Source organism: Dermacentor andersoni, chromosome 2 (assembly GCF_023375885.2).
Source record: "Dermacentor andersoni chromosome 2, qqDerAnde1_hic_scaffold, whole genome shotgun sequence".
Taxonomy (NCBI): Eukaryota; Metazoa; Arthropoda; class Arachnida; order Ixodida; family Ixodidae; genus Dermacentor; species Dermacentor andersoni.
Genome location: NC_092815.1, coordinates 239,723,109 through 239,740,315, shown reverse-complemented (window position 1 = coordinate 239,740,315; position 17,207 = coordinate 239,723,109). Strand labels below are relative to the sequence as shown.

The 17,207-nt window shown below is 45.5% G+C and overlaps 1 protein-coding gene across 2 annotated transcripts in view; it reads left to right on the top strand.

Annotated features, from left to right (window-relative positions):
- Positions 1-17,207, top strand: part of LOC126539892 (uncharacterized) — a 242,735-nt gene that overhangs the window by 145,611 nt on the left and 79,917 nt on the right. For both annotated transcript variants that reach the window (XM_050186702.2, XM_050186704.2), the window contains exons 13-15: positions 5,510-5,566; positions 6,480-6,619; positions 13,089-13,200. In XM_050186702.2, coding sequence (XP_050042659.1) covers positions 5,510-5,566; positions 6,480-6,619; positions 13,089-13,200 — 309 coding nt within the window. The remainder of the gene's footprint in view (positions 1-5,509; positions 5,567-6,479; positions 6,620-13,088; positions 13,201-17,207) is intronic.

Genomic DNA, 17,207 nt, shown 5'->3' with positions numbered 1-17,207 from the left:
CCACACAGATGCATTGCAATTTTCCTGACATCTCTATGGGCGGATTCCCTAGCCTGTGCTGAGGAAACTAGAGGCAGCGACTTCCAGGGTGAGGTTGCAAATCGTTGAGCTTCACAAGAACACTTCACCGATCAACGACTCTAAGACTCCAATGACTCCAACCACACCCTATGTAACCGACGCTGTTAATGCGAACGTCGATACAGTCTGCATTCGTTACAACGGACCCACGTACAACAGACTTTCGGATTTGACGGACCATATTTCAGCCTTAGTTCGTTCGTTAACGGACCGCGCTACAACAGAGTATCAACTACACCGGACGGAATCGGTGGCAAATTTTTTAAACTTCGGCCGTATGAAACATACTTTTGCCGTGTCGACATTGGCTGACAACTGACTTGCAAGGGTCGGCTGACAATCGCGGCTCAATATCGCGTGCGCTTGCAAGGGAGACAGGCGGGGCGGAAACATGCCATCTTCTTCTCCGCGCTAGGCAAGTGGGGGGGGGTGAGATAGGAGCTCTAGTCTGGCAGCTGCTGCTGCTTACGGCACGGCTACCGCACCTTGAAAGCGATCTGTGATGTGGAAAAAATGTGCGACTGCGCGGGCGCCATATCTTTAAAGTGATCTACGATGTGAACAAAGTGCGTCCAGTGCCAGTAGCTTCGTATGCACTGTGCTTTCGACCTTCATATTGAAGCGAGAGACAGGATGAAGGTCAATTCACTCACTGCTGCTTCTGCGCTTATCTTGCTTAATTTGCTATTTCAGTCGATGCTCGCTTTTTGGGCAAAACTGCGACGTTTTGTTTGTTTTTTTACCTAGGACTTTCATCACTCACTCTTTGCAATAAAGTTAGACATCGCTACGAAAGTCTTGGAAGTGAGGAGTTTCGAATATTATGGATTTCAGATAAAACCGACATTTTTTTTTTTTGACGGGTTATCAGGGTTCGTTGCAACGAGAGTTGACTGTACTGGTTCACATTTTTCGATAATTAGTTTAAAGCTAGCTGACAGACTAAGAAAAGTGAAGATGCTGTGGACCAGGCCCAACATCAGAATTGCCGAAGGCCAGTTTGTGACGCCGAGTAGAAAATGCACAGCCAGAATAGTAATCGCCGGTTCAGCCTTCATCGCCACCCTCTTCATTCTCTTTGAGTGCTGTAAGGGAACTTATATTGGGTATGAATTTCTTGAGAGAGTGCAGTGCAGTGGTTATTGTCTGCGACCGCGTTGTTACATTTTCTACGTGCTCAGACAACGTCGACCCTGTGGAACACCAGCGACTGCACTTAGTTATTGCCGATGACGATGTGACGCTCCAGCCACGATGCTGTCCCCTTGTGCCTGTAATCTGTGACAACTTGCACACTGGGACTGGAGTTGTGGAACACATCAACGCACTGGTACTGAGTCAAGGCATTTCCATCGCCAGGGCCATAATTAATGTACTAGACAAACATGCTGAACTCCTGCTGATGAATTTTAGCAGGGAACGTTGACACATTGTTACACGCACGGCTGTTGCTTACTTCGACGAATTCGCCCTAGTACAAGACTGCCTCTCAGTGCAGCACGTAGCATCCACCGTGCCTTTGCCTGCCCCTCTGGTTGGTGTCAGTCTCACTTTATCGCCTGTCAAACGCAACAGCCTTCTTGAGCTCATCAGTCAGTTTAACAGCTGCTTCTCATCTGCGTGACGAGATAGCCAAACGCTACTCACCAAGCCAAGCCAATCACCGAAGCCAATGCCAGACCCATTTGGCAGAATCCTTATCATGTAGCACCAAAAGAGCATGAGGCAATACAAACACAAGTGAAGACGATGCTTGAGGACAAGGTGTTTCGGCCTTCTAAGAGTCCTTGGGCATCGCCTGTTGTATTGGTGGAAAAGGACTGTAGCCTGCGCTTTGCAGTGAACTATCGAGGACTCAACCAGATCACAAAGAAAGAAAGACGTTTATCCACCACTGCATATCAATGATTCACTGGATTGGCTATGAAACACACTTCGCTTTTTGTTGATGGACTTGAAAAGCACCTAACGGCAAGTCAAAGTAGATGACAGCGACTGTGAGAAGATCGCTTTTGTGACGCCCGACAGACTTTATGAATTTCAGGTGCTTCCCTTCGGTTTGTGTTCTGTGCCAGCAACGTTCCAATGACCAATGGACATGGTACTCTCAGTTCTCAAATGGCAAACCTGCCTAGTGGTGTACCTCGACGATCTGATTTTTTCTGCCATGTTCAAGGAACATCTACTGAGACGGAAGATGGTTTTTGAAGCAATACACTCAGCTGGTCTAACTTTGAAACATAAAAAGTGTTTTTTTGGTTTTGAAGAACTTCCTAGGTCACGTCGTTAGTAGTGAAGGGGTCTGACCCGACCCTGATAAAATCGCTGCCGTCGCTAATTTCCGAATGCCATCTGATAAAAAGGTCGTGCAACGTTTTCTGGCCCTTTGTGCCTACTACCGATGGTTTATTGCGGAATTTTCGTGCATCGCATGGCCATCAGCACATCTCACCAAAGAATATGTCCCCTTCGTGTGTGGTGAAGCAACGGGCATTTCACGACCTACGGCAATGGCTGCAGACGCCTCCTGTGCCCGCCCACTTTGATGAAGACGCTCCGATGATTCTTCATACCGATGAGAGTAATGTCGGCCTTGGCGCAGTGCTTGTTCTGTGGCAGGACAGCACCAAATGAGTGATTGCTTACACCAGCAGGACGCTCTCAAGAACGAAGGCTTACTCCACTACAGAAAAAGAATGCCTCTCAGTGGTAGGGGCCTTCCAGAAATTTTGCCCATATTTGTATGGGCGCTGTTTCACCGTTGTCAGTGATCACTGTGCACATTGCTGGCTGACTAATTTAAAAGATGCGACTGGCCGGCTAGCGTCCTGAAGTCTTTGGCTCCAGGAGTTCGACTTCACTGTTGTATACAAATCGGGGAAGCAGCATGCCGACTGCCTTTCTCGGTCTCCTGTTGAGACTGCAGTGCACGATGATGACAGCACGGCTTTCCTAGGCATGGCAGAAACTGTCGCTATTTCATGCCAGCAACACGAGGATGCAGAGCTGGTTCCTCTTATTGACTACTTAAAGGGAAGAACAAACAGTGTGCTGAAGTTATTCACCAGAGGGCTGCCTTCGTTTTGCTTGCACCACGACATTCTCTATAAAAAGAACTTTTCACCTAGTGGCAGCAGCTACCTACTCATCATTCCCACATCCCTTCAGGACAAAGTCCTACTTGCCACAACGAGCTGACCGCTGGCCACTTGGGCTATACCCGTACATTGACAAGAATTAGCCTAAAGTACTACAGGCTGAGACTTGCGGCAGTCGTGAAACATTATGCCCAGACATGCCTGGACTGTCAGCGCCACAAACCCCCACCTGTCAAGCCAGCTGGGCTGCTGCGTCCTGTTCAGATACTGCAAGCGCCATTCGCACAAATTGGCATAGACCTTTTAGGTCTGTTTCCAGTGTCTGCTGCTAGCAGTAGATGGATAATTGTCATCACAGATGATCTTACTTGATGCGCCGAAGCAGGTTCTCTCTAATGGGGAACAGCAGCACGATTTTTCATCAAAGCCATCGTCCTAAGGCGTGGAGCTCCTGCCGTGGTGATAACAGACAGAGGTGCTGCGTTCACGGCCATGCTTTTGGATACCGTTTCGCAACTAAGTGGTACCACTCACCGAAAGGCCACAGATTATCATCCGCAGACCACTGGGCGGACATAACGTTTGAATAAGACTGGCAGACATGATGGGTATGTACATCAGCGTTGACCACGAGAACTGGGACGAGATTTTACCTTATGTTACATTTGTGTATAACATGGTTCGCCAAAAGACAACACGCGTGTGAACCTCGTTTACGGCCGGGAAGTAACACCAATGTTAAACGCAATGCTGCCACACGAGTGCGGTGACAACGAGACTGCTGTGGAAGCGTTTACGCAATGTGCAAAGGAAGCCAGGCAGCTTGCACATTTGCGAATTCAAGAACAAGACTACAATGCCATACACTACAATCTTTGGCACAGACCCGTCACGAACAACGTCGGCAACCAGGTGTAGGTTTGCAGTCCTATTCATCAGCAGGGGCTATCTGAGAAGCTCCTGCAAAGATACTTCAGGCTGTGCACAGTTCTGTGCCGCATCAGTGATGTGAATTATCAAGTTGTTCCTAACAGTCCTTACTGCCCCAAATGCCGGCAGCATCTGCCCAGGGTTGTGCAGGGGCTTCATATGAAGCCTTACTTTTCCTAACGACATCAACTTTGCACCATCTCTGCACTGCCTTCGGCGGTTGGCGCATCGGGACGATGCCTTTTTCTTCCAAAGGAGGAGCAAATGCCACATCCGATGTTGTCGCCGTGGGTATGTGCCAGGCCATGAAAACGACGCTGAAGTAGTGCGCGGGTAGGAAAACAGAGACGACGATGACATAGTGTTGACAGCTCTTATAAAGAGCTTTTGTACGTCCTGTACACCAGCTTTCCCATCTCCTACTAGGTCCTGACACCGTGTCCTCATCGAGAGCCTTGCAAAAATTTGCCCACCATGGGGGCTCAGTGGATGCAGTGTTCTGTTGCTAAGCATGTCATTGTAGGTTTGATATCTGGCTGTAGAAGTCGCACTTCATCATGGGTGTAATGCAAAAGCGCTTGTGTACCACACTTTGGGTGGCTCGTAAAAGAACCCTAGGCAGCAAAAATAATCTGGAGGCTGCTGCTACAGCATCAGTCATCTATATATCTGTGTGGTTTTGGTAGGTTAAAGCTACACTAACGAGAATATTAATAATTTTACTCATATTTGTAGATTATTCTTCTACAATACCAAAAAAGGAAATTTGCTATTAACTTGCGTAGTGACTTAGTAAGCCAGAAACGGCACAAAAAAAAATGACAGGTCGCAAAGTGTCCTTGAAGATCCTGCACCTGCTCGGCCCTAGGTACGTTTTTAGCAGCAAGGATGTACTGCACTTTATCCTAAAAGAGCCAGAGACTGAAGTTGTACAAAGATTTAAGAAATTTTATTGACCCTCAATGGCCCCAATACTTGAGAGGGGAACATGGAGACAACAACAAAAAAAAAATTTCCAATTTCTGTATTTTTCTGATCAATATATCGCAGTGCACCTGCTGGCAAAAAACTAGCTCAAAACGACAAGCCATTGAATTTGAATGGTGGATTCTTGAATGCCGAATATGAATTGAAAAGCAAAGACTATCCAGTTTGTATTTGCAATATTTTTTGCACCCCTCCTGGTTATTCTTGAACAGCCTACACTTCAAAGCCATGAAGTAGGGAAAAAAAGCTTCTCACACTGCTTTTGGAGCTTGGTTACAATAGTTTTGTTTTCGTGAGCTGGTTGTTTCTCAAAGGAATGTCACACTATATTATCTCCAATACATTTACAGTAGTATCTGGAGAATGCTTTGAGGTTTGACTTATCTGCACTTGCCTTCTGGTTCCTTCTGCAGGCGGCAGAGAAGAGCGAGGAGCTGGCCAGGACTGCTGGTGATGCAACCGTGCATAAGGTGCGCAAGCTGGGGTGTGGCACATAGCGCTTGTGCCTCTCTACTGACGAAAGTGATTGAATTATCCGGCGGTCGAATTAAGCAAGATGAAAAAAAAAACGCCAAAACACACTGATTCATTTGGCAACATTTGCCCGATACGATCACGCCCCAAATTAAACAGACGCCCACTTCTTTAAGTCCGAAGTAGAATACTAACATGGGAATGACATTATAACTTCTAAACAAAGTAGATGTCTAACACTTATCTGATTTATTAACACAAAAAAAGAGGGGGGCGAAGGTCAAATATGTGTTGCAACCTTAGTGGCCGGTTTTCTAAAGTCTGCTTCGCCACGATACACCGTGTTATGCAGTAAAGCATACAAACGCCACAAAGGCAGTTTTGGTGTTGTGTGCAAGCAATTTTCGGGCCAATTTTCTTGGGAGAAAAGAAGGTGCGCATTAGGATCGCCTAAATGCCAGGATTAGACATTGTGAGCTACGATTACTGCATGAAAATGTTCCTAGGGCAGGCCAAAAATAGGCATTTTCGACAGGAGGTCATGTGTTCAATGCATTTACTGTCCCTAAGCTCTGGCAAGGCAGACGCTGCCACTAAAGGGGTCACGCGCTTGTGTGCTGATGGGCCAAGTTTGAATTATCTGGCAAAGGTCAGTTTTAGGATTGGTATAATTAAAGTTTATGCCCATAGAAATGCACCGGTGCCAGCCGGGACTTTCAGTCGGGATCGAATTGTCAGAAAATTTGATTTAACCAGAGTTGAATTAACGGAATTCTACTGTATAACTTGTAATCATAAGTAAAATAACAGCGATTGTCCCATCCCGTCATTTCCTGAAGTTTGTGCTAGCCACTGTTTGCTTGAGTTTGAACAGACCAGCCCAACAGCGAGCACTGCGTTGGCCTGCAGGTGGAGCATCTGCAGAAGCAACTAGCCTCCGAGCAACTGCGGTCAGAGCGGCTGGCTGAGCGGGAGCGTGCTCTGGAGGCCCAGCTGCACAGCGCCGAATCGATGGCGGACAGCCTCCGCAATGAGAGCAAGCGTGTCTGGTCAGTGCACAGTGGGGGAGGGGGTTGACTATGGCGTTGCATGTCTCCACTTAGCGGAGAGATATGTCTTATTTTTGGCTAAATTACTTTACTAGAAGAAAAACATTTCAATAGCACTTAAGCGTGTTTGCATGCAAGGTCAGCAATCCATAATCAAGTCACACTATTTGCTACCCAGTATATTTGTGGGATTGTCAGGAAAATGTGAAATGGATTTCTATTGCAGAAAAGTGCATTGATATCGGCATGTTTTGTCACTTTATGTCCTCTGACTTGGAAGGCAGTGTTATAGCATTCTGTTAAGGTGTTGGTATTGCAGAGATAACTGAAATTTATGCACCTGAGTAGAAACAAGCATGAATTTCTTGCAAGTGCCCAGCCTCACTGGAAACTCCGTGTGCCTAGTGTTGTTATCGAAGTGATTAGATAATGACATGCCAACACATTTTTATTGGACATTTACACAGATGGTCGTTTTTTATGATAGCATTGGCAACTGTGGCCTGGTAAGGGTTGTATGCTGCACTTGGTGCACCTTGAGAGCTTCCAAGTGTATACATACAGTCCATGCCACTTACAACGGATCCACATACAACATACTTTTAATAATAAAAGACCATTCCTCTAACTTAGTTTGGTCTGCCTTTATTATTCATGCAACATTTCCACTTCTAATGGGTCTGCCTGTAATAGACTATCAGCTACAATGAACAAATTTTGCTGCAAATTTCGAACCTACTTAGTTTCGGTAGTTCTTCACAGCAGAGCCAAAGCTGTGAGGCCTGTGAGCACAGATTCTTGCTTTGTGAGCTGCACATAGTGCCATAGTTTGGAACACGCTGCTTCAATAATGGCCTTAACTAGTGGTCTTGTCGGTAAGTGTTTACTTGGAAACTGCGGTATTTTGCACAATTTTGCTTTTTAATACATTTATTGAGGCTCTATGATGCTGAAAATGAAATTCATGTGTCGTCAGCACAGCTACTGCATTGCGGAGGGCTCCAACCTGGGTAGTGCTTCGACCTTCGTGAAACTGTTGTTCGCAAGCACACCTGCATTGAATCATTTCAAGCTGCTCTTAACATGAAAGGAACCAAGCAGCTGATGTTGAATGCGCTTGGAACAGTGTGGTGAAGGTGCAAGCACAAACTCGGTAATTAAGAGAAAGGTTGCATTTACGGACCAGCAAGCGCACATTGTACAAATGGATGTTACAAGAAGGATCGAAGGATGGCACTGCTATTCCATGCGATGTTACGTGCCGGCTGATCGCTCCTTCTGAATCCTCCGCTTCCTCCATCTGTGCAACCCTTCTTCTCCTCTGTACGTCGAAGACGCACCTCTTTTAGTGGCAGAGCAGATTTTCTGCCACTTCTATCAAAAGTTCAACAGTTGATCTCACTGCGTGCTCGTTGATGCTGCTGCCACCTGGACTGCAGTGGTTGCCGCTAGCAGATGACAAGGCATGGAAGGACACCTTCAGTATGCGTTTGCCCTCCTAATTGGTCAAATATGTCTGTAGCTTCCACATTGCAGAGAGAAACTACTGAAACAAAGTATAGATGCTGTGAATACAACATACTTTGCTGTGGTGGTATGCGCATGTGGCAGTGCAGTGCACAAAACTACTTCCAGCCACTTGCGGAATATGCGGAAGCGCACTTTCTTTTTAAAAGTGTCCTTAACCACCCTTTGGACTTGGTGAAAAAACATAGCATACGCTGCTGTGAACATCTCAGCCAAGTTTTGCAGTCATTTCAGTTTTCAGTTACAGTTACCAGTTTTGCGTACAGCTCGCAAGCGAAGTGGAAAGCAACCTTTTTCTCAAATGCTTTCTTTTCAACAGAAGCCTGCTCCTTGCTCTTTTCTGGATGTTTTATTTCATAATATAGCAGATTCCCATACATGGCTGCTATTTGCCACTAGCTGACATCAATCGAGAAGAATAGATCAGTGCCCTTCTTCCTACTGTTACTGTGTATATTTATTGACACAGTTAAATAAATAGGCTGAAGTGAATTAATGTCTGCTTATGAATTGCGATAATAATTATGTACTTCTAAAAGAAGCCAACTATCATCTGCTCACACTCAGCCACTGCCACCCTGCTGATCGGTGTCATAGCTGTAGGGTCTGGCTAATTTCAGCTATTTTTCCAAAATCAAATAGCCTTGAACCATGCGAAACTTAAGGTCAGACCATACGCACACTTGTCAGTGCAAGCTCACTCAGCCGGAGACGCCTTGGCAGACTTGGTAGCCCTTCAAGATGCTCAAGTTGGATGTGGCTTCCAACTCCTTCCAACCACCAGCTTCCAACGATGGATCTGCCAGCTGGATCCACCGGTCCAGCTGGTGCAGGGCAAAGCTGGTCTGCACCATGTAGCACAGCAAGACTGGAGCATACGAGCGCAAGCCCTGTCGTGCACAGAGAAAACGTTGTGCATACGCACTACAGTTGCATGTAGCAATGCTCCCACTCCCGTACCAAATTTGCCAAATTGTGACAGACAAGATTTATTGTGCCATCCTGATAAATAAACATGATTTTGCTCCGAAGTGCTACAAAATTAGCAACTGCACATTACGTGTGTGGCCACAGTGGTCTGCAGACGTGCAGAGCTCGCATCGCTAAGTGGCTTCATAAATTGAACTTCACGCTACACATTATCTATACATCACTGACCAATAAGTCCAACAACTAAATGTCCAACAACCAACGCCTAAATGTCCGAATAATCGGGAGTTGGAAATTTCTAAATTCACCAGAAAGCAAGTAACTTTATTGCACGAGTGGCTAATAAAGTGCCGTATTCTCGGACGACCACTTTCCACGATATGTTTACTCTTGCAGCATTTTGCGTCAGATGTGTCGGCATCTTCGAACAGCAGCATTCTTGGCACTGTGTTAGGAATGCTATCATTCGTCGACATCGATGGGGGCGAAATGCGAAAACACCTGTGTACTTAGATTTAGGTGCACGTTAAAGAACCCCAGGTGGTCAAAATTTCCAGAGTCCTCCACTACGGCGTGCCTCATAATCAGAAAGTGGTTTTGGCACGTAAAACCCCATAATTTAATTTTTTTAATTCGTCGACATGTCCAGTGCTAGTCTCGTGAAATTTCGCAAAAGTATCCCCAAAGAAATCGTTCACAAATAAAGCTGAATTTTGCCAGCGAGTTACTGCGTGCATGTACAGTTTCCTACGATCTGGTCGTCTGTATCCCTACCATTGTCATGCTGTTGCCACAGATAGACAAAAGTACAATCAATGCTTGCAACCAAATCTTCAACTTTTGGCAACACAACAAGACGCGATTATGTAGCAATGCCTTTTCCGGCGTCACTCCTTCTTGCGCTCTGTCAGTAAGAAGAGCGGTGCTCTGCTTGCGTTATCAATGGTATGAGCTGGCTATCGAGCATAATGCACCGCTACAACATCGTGGTGCAGAAGTGGACTGTGCTGTCATAGCCGAATGAGGGGCGGGTATTATGGTGCAGCTCTTAGGCACCCATTCCTGCGTTAAGCTTTGCTGTGCTTCGGTGGTGTAACCGAACGAACAAGCACAGTAAAAGATGGAAGAGCGAATGCAGAGCACAGCGGGATATGAAATATGGCGAAAGTGAAGAGTGTACAAGGAGGAGAGTGGCAGAGGAGGGCACAGTGGAAGCATGAGGATTAAAGTGGAGGAAGCCACCTTGAAGTACCACCAGATGACACTCATGTCCACACATGCGTGGCATCGACGGTACTAGCCATGCGGGGAAAGAAAAAAAGAATTTAAAAAAAGCCTGCCTTTGTGCATAGCATTTGCTGGAAGTGTTTCACGGTAAAGATTACAGTTTCAAAAGCTTCGGTTGCTGGGAAGTAGCAACTGTATGGCCGGTCTGTATATAGTGCCACGTGACGTGGCTCTGCCAGTTGGTGCAGGGATTGGTGTGATGCCTCAATACGTCGCGAATAGAAAACACGTATACAGCTGCACTCAAATTTCACATTAGGGAGTCTTGTAATTGCTGATCATTTTTCGTCGCAACAGTCACTGTCTTCGTCGGCGCAGACATCAAGGGTGGATTTGGCGCCGCTTAAATAACATGCAGTTACTGCGACCGAGTCTCTATTTAACACATAGATGAACAAATTCTGGATGGGCTGAGCCACACTGTGGAATTTGCGAATGGCTTGCCGGGGTTCGCCTACCCTGCGGTTTGGGTGCCCTCAGTGCTGGATTCTTCGCTAGTTTCGGTTTCCAGGAGATTTCGGCAACATTTCCAACCACCATGCTGCGGCTGTGCCAGCGACATATCAAAGCCAAAATATCGCATTTTCCACTCAACTCGGTGGTCACATTAGCACGCAGTTGGGCAGGCAGAGTCCCGCTTATTGAATAGCATGCCTCAATTGTCTGAAATTTTGGTCATACTTACATTAAATTTATGAGCTAGTGATAGCGTCTCAAAATAGTTCTAATAATCAAGCTTGTTTAAAAATTTCTGATGTCCAAATCGGTCAGCGCCAGTTGTGAATCGGCCAGTCGCTGAACAGAGGCTTCAGCTTTACGAGAAAAAGCAGACCATTGAAAAGTGTGTGGTGTTGTCTAAAGCAATTCTTGACGATTACAAAACACTCAAGTCTGGCCTGGCTCAGAAGAGCATTGATGACATTGAGACTGGTCAGGTGTATCTGATTGAGGCTAGAGTCTTGCTGAAAACATTGCTAAGCTGGCAGCTGTCAATGAAAAATATATAAGATGTAAAAGGCAATGCCTGCGCAGCTTCACTCAATTTGAAATAAACTAATCACAGCATGTTGTGTGAACAGGCTCATTGCCTTCATTTAAATTAAGGGAACTCTCAAATTTAGGTTACCACTTTTTTGTATTTAGAGGCAGGGCAACATTGTTTTACAGTAAGCAAATACACTCTGGAATAACCCTTGCCTCTTTTAAGTGTTCATGTGATGGAATAAGAGAGGTTTGGACCCAGGACCACTAACCAAGGAACTCAATCAACACCCGAGTGCACACACAACACAGAATCTATATTAACAGGACAAAATATAAACTTGATGAGAGACATATACTTAAAGTTATTATGACTAACACCTACAGTCCTGTGGCTGCTAACTAAAATTTCTGTCTTATGATATAATAGTCTCTCGTGCATTCGTGCGTGCGCAGCCTGTTAACGCGTCGAACTCAATGTTGATCCCGAAGGGTTGGCTGGCATTTGGTCGACGTTGCCAGGGGCTTCCCCACGGCATCACAGAATTTGCAGTCGCAGCAGCGACTGTGATTGCCACGGTAGCCGATGGTAGCCGATTGCAGTGGCCCGGGAAAGCAGCCACCTTGCCCGGCTGGCTCCCTGGACCGTTTTGCCCAGCAGGAACACAGGCTCTTGGCATCAGTGAACGGTGTAGTGGGGGATCCTGGGTTCTCGTGACTGGGCGTCCAGCGAGAAACGGCTGGCCTTGAATGCCGAGCAGCACGGAACACCAGCACGCACCACGTGCCACTCGAGCTCAACACTTCGTTGTCGCCCCCGCACGGCGAACACAGCATTGTTTTTGTTTTCCGTCCACTCTCTACATATCATGACAGTTCGAAATAGCCTTGGATATGTCCAGCAGCTGGCATTTGTTAGCTCCAAAGTGCTTCAAAATCTGTATTTGGGTGCTCCAAACTACTCCATAATTAAGATTTTGCTGCTCCAAAAAATGCTCCGAATCTCAATTCGTCAGTGGGACCACTGATCTAGCTGCGGTTTCTACCTAGCGTAGATACCGTGACGAGTCCTCTGGCTGAGTGCACTGTGGCTTGCTGAGAACAGCCGCGTTTGGCTCATTCTAGGTGTCAAAATCGGAAGTAGTGGCATCTACAAGAACATCTAAAATCAAATTTGTACTGCGCACCACGGTGACATTCAGTAGGAGGAGCGTTGTGGGCATGCCCCGCTCTGCCATAGCTTTAGCAATGCAAGGCTTTGAACAAGGAACGGAAGCACCGCAAGGATGGATCGTATGTGACCTTTGATTGCCATTAACTCTGCTTCTGCTGAACACATTGAAGTACTTTTTGTGGCAAAGTATTTCTGAAATAGCCTTCTTTAACTTGAGATGCACTGCTCAACCTTGACAAAAAGTGGTTTAGTTCTCCTTTAAGAAACAAACCTACTAGGGGCATGGTTCCCTCAATTAGGTGCCATGCAACATCCCATCAGCATTTTCGGGTCAACCACGCTAGTGGGTCATCACTGCCCATTGCTGTCAGCTCAGCACCGAGCTAAGGGTGTCGCTATGCCTTACCTGGTTCACTTCGAAACCATAGTTACGGTGCTTCAAAAACAATGATCGACGATCTCAAAATGCCCTAATATTTGATGTAACAAACCTTTCTCGCTGGAATAATACGGTCTGTTGTAATGAGCATCGACTGTACTAACCCAATACTGTGCCTTCAATCCCTGCAGCGCCGAGCTGGAGTCAATGCGGCGAGAGAAGAACAGCCTGGAGGCCAAGTTTTCAGCTGTAGCTGTGCAGTTAGCTGAGTCAGAGGCTGCCAAACAACGGCTGCACCGGCAGGTACGCGTCACAAGTTGGAGGGTTCAATAGTGTGTGGCTGCTGTGTTATTGCTGTGATATCACTGTTGGGTTGAGGCGGCAGTGCAAATGTTTCATTCTTCTGCAATGTTGCAAGTTGTAGGAATGTGTTAATTGGCAAGAGGCTCCCAGTAATTATTGCACAAGACTTAACAGCAGACCCCTCATTTACTGAAGCATTTGATTTTCACTCACCTGGCAAACCAACGGAATGCAAATTACTCATTTCATATTGGTTCACTTGCATTTAGCTAGGGGTGTGTAGATATCTAAACTTTCAAATAATGAATGAAATGTTGCCTGTTTTGATGCAATTCTAAAATTGAATAACTGCTGTTTGCAAACCTGATTTTTCTAATAATATTAAAATACTTTGTGTCATTGAGTAGTTTAGAACAAACATAACACTAAAACAAAATCTGATAACCTTCATCTTGGCCACCATGAATATAAAACGAAAAAGGGTGCATAGTGAACTATGCTGCATTGCTGAGGAAGCTAAACTTCTTAGTTAAACCATGGTATCATTTGCAATTAAATTTCACTCATATATGGCACTTGGCAGTTGACTTTTTTGGGTACTACCATATATATGAGTGTTATGAACGCACATCTTTTTCCCAATATACCGAATCAAAGTTGGGGGGGTACGTTCATTATGTGGGGTAAATTTCAGAGACATTTTTGAAACATCAAAAATTGAAAAGTACAACGGTAATGATTTGGAACATGCATAAGATAACTTATCGTTGCAGTAAAAATACATGTATACCATTTGTAAGCCGTAAATTTACTCCACATCGGAACCACCAGATGTGCCGTTCAGGTCACTGGCTACTTCATCCACATCATGGTTTCACCACAGAACAAAGAACCAATGCATCAGTCGCACGAAGTCAGCATGGCCTAGGCCAATCGTGCATGGCAAAACTGAACGCACCCTCTGAACAGCGATCTCCTATCGTGCCCCAGCTCGTCCTTGCAGCCGCTTCTAGCTGTTTGTCACTATCACAAGCATCACGTTAAAGCGCGCACCTGTTTTGACAAGCACGCTATATGCGTCTCTTTCCTCGACCGTCCTGCTCATTGGCATGTCAAAGTTTATTGATGTCTGATCAGCATTTCCGTTTTGTGAGCAGATAAACTCTATGTCCCGCAGCAGGCAGATAACTTGCCTTAAGGCCCATCACACATGTCGACATCCAAGGCAGGCAGAAAAGCGGACCACAGGCACGCAAATGCGACACTACGCCCTACTATGACCACTATGCCAATCAAGTGCAGACTCTCACGTGTGCTGCTCCCGGCTGCGCATTCTGTGCATATGCTCTCCCATTACGTTAGCGTGAAGTATGTGAACTTTGTGTTGCAGAGAGCTAGTTTCGTTTTTTTTCTCTCTCGAATCTGCAAGGCACCTTTGCACTGGCACTGGCAGAAAGGGTGCATTAAGCATTAAGTGCGCTTGATTTAAAGACATATGCCATAGTCAAAGATTGTAGTCTCTCCAAAAAACTAAAGCACGGCTGTTTGATCGTGGGACTGCACAGTAGCAAAGTTGGAGATGCGATCATCACGCGAGGAAACAAAAATTCAGATTTATTGCGACTAATTTGGGGTGCATTCATTACGAGAGTAAATACGGTATATAGGCATTCTATATGTGTGTCGTCTCTGAAACAGACCAGAAATATGCATCATTGCAACAATAGTTAATGTAATATTGGTAGTATCTGTTCAAAACATTTGAATCGGTAAAGGAGCTTGCTTTTACCATTCCGCTGTTGCCACAGATAACACAAAATTCCACTTCTGTCTCGGCGGTGTACACAGGTGCAAATTGGCTATAGATTGCCTTGCTAACTTCATCTTGATAATGCCTGACCACGTAGCGTGAGAATGAACTGCTCAGGTGTTTTTAATGCTTATCTTTTGCTTTCAATAAACCGTGCTTTATATCATGCAGTGTAATGACAAGAACAATGCTTTCGATATGATGATATTGACACGCATACTTGTCTATCCTTCTCTCTTGGACTGCATTTCACCTGCTAATGACCTTAATGTTACTTCTCAGTGCAAGATGCACCTGCACTGATTTGGAACTTACTAGAATATTATTGTTGATTCTGTTTGCTGTGTATGTTCTCACTGAACCTTGTGTAATCAGACTGTGTGCGTGACGCGAAAAGTGTTGCACTTTCTGGAAAGTGTGTGAGCACCAGCAATAATGCTGGAACCTTCCACAAATCATGTATAAAAGCCGATGCTCTTGACCCACAGATCAGATTCTCAACAATCACCTGCTTTGCTCGCCACTATTGTGCTTAAGTATTACTTGTCTTGCTGGGCACAAGTTTACCCAATAAAGAGTTAAATTTTTAACTCACAGTTTTAACACTGCATCGTTCTTAAATGTTACAACTTAAAGATATGAACAAAGCACTGTATTATTTAGGGATGTACGAATACTCGAAAATCACCCAATCGAATATTGAATGTTCGAATCATTGGATTAGCAAATTGAGTATCTACTAGTCACTTTTTTGAATATCTAATATATTCGTTGTAGAGACCCACACATTGCCACATGTCGTGTGCGCTTCAGTGCGCCTCGTGCTAAATGCCATATAAGTGAGCACTTCACTTTGTTTTCGAGGAGAAAGAAGCGTTGAGTGTACCACAGATGGGGGGCTGACGCGGTAGCAGACTTCATCACTGCGAGTGCTACCTGACGTTGGCCCGACGCCCAAACGCTGCAGTCCGCAAGGTGGCGCTACGCAGGCAGGGGCCGCCCACATTGATACAAGATTCTTCTGGGTCGGCAGTACGGGTTGAAATGATAATGCGATGTTGACAGAAGGAACGGCAACAAAAGCAGTATGTAATTTGGAAAGTGCAATAGCATGAGCGAACATCAAGCCGATTAGCCGCCAGAAAACACACAAATCATGTTGGATACGCGACGATGAACGTAACATCGCTTCAACAGTCATCAATCTACACTTTACGCTTGATCTTGCCATTGATAATTGATAAGCCACCTTTATGAACATATTCGGAGCAACATATTCGGGGCAGCTTGCGAGCCATTACCAGATCGACCAGCGGCGAATTTTTATCACGACAATGTTGCTTAGGTCATTAGGCTTAATCAGCACTGCTTCATCAGGCATCGGCGGCTAAACTTAAAGTTTGGTATTGGACCTCACTAATATGATACCGTTTTGTACAATTTCCCAGTGTTAACGTTCGCGATCGAGAATGCAACAATTGACCGAATACAGTTACACTTCTTCTTAGCTGGTTAATATGTTGCCAATCTTTTGGCACCAGCGTTCAGTATACAGTAAAACCTCGTTAATTCGAAGTCATCAGGACCGCAAACAATCTTTGAATTGAGCGGATTTCCAAATTCACCAAACACAAAAAAATGCAATCCAGGCAAAAAATTTCGCTGAAGGAATTTGCTACCTTTATTCGGTGATCTTTGCATTACTAACCAGAGATGCTGGTTTGGCGCGGCCTGTAGTTCGAGGCTCCAAGGGTCATGTTTTCTAGTTGGCCAACTACTGCAGCATTTGAGAATTTCCACCGTGGCACTCAACAAAACTGAGGATAACTTTCAGCGATTTGATAACTTCCCCGAGAGCGGGTGCTCGGGAAGGCTCGTTAGCATCGTCGTCGTCGCTGTCATCGCATATGTTTGCATCAGCGGTAGCTTCACTCTCCAAGTATGAGTAGCATGTTTGTTGACCATTTTCAAAGTTCAGATACTCGGGGAAGCCAACTGCACCGGATTCGCTATCCTCTGCGCAGGGTGCATTGATGCGGTTGCAATACTCGGCTCCTTCTTCATCAAGTTCACATGAATAGTCAGCATCAGCATCGACGGTGCTTTCCTTCGAGAAGCCAGCGTGTTCAAAACACCACATGATCAAAGTGGGTTCCACTTGCTTCCATGCATACACAATAAGACATATGACCCCGAG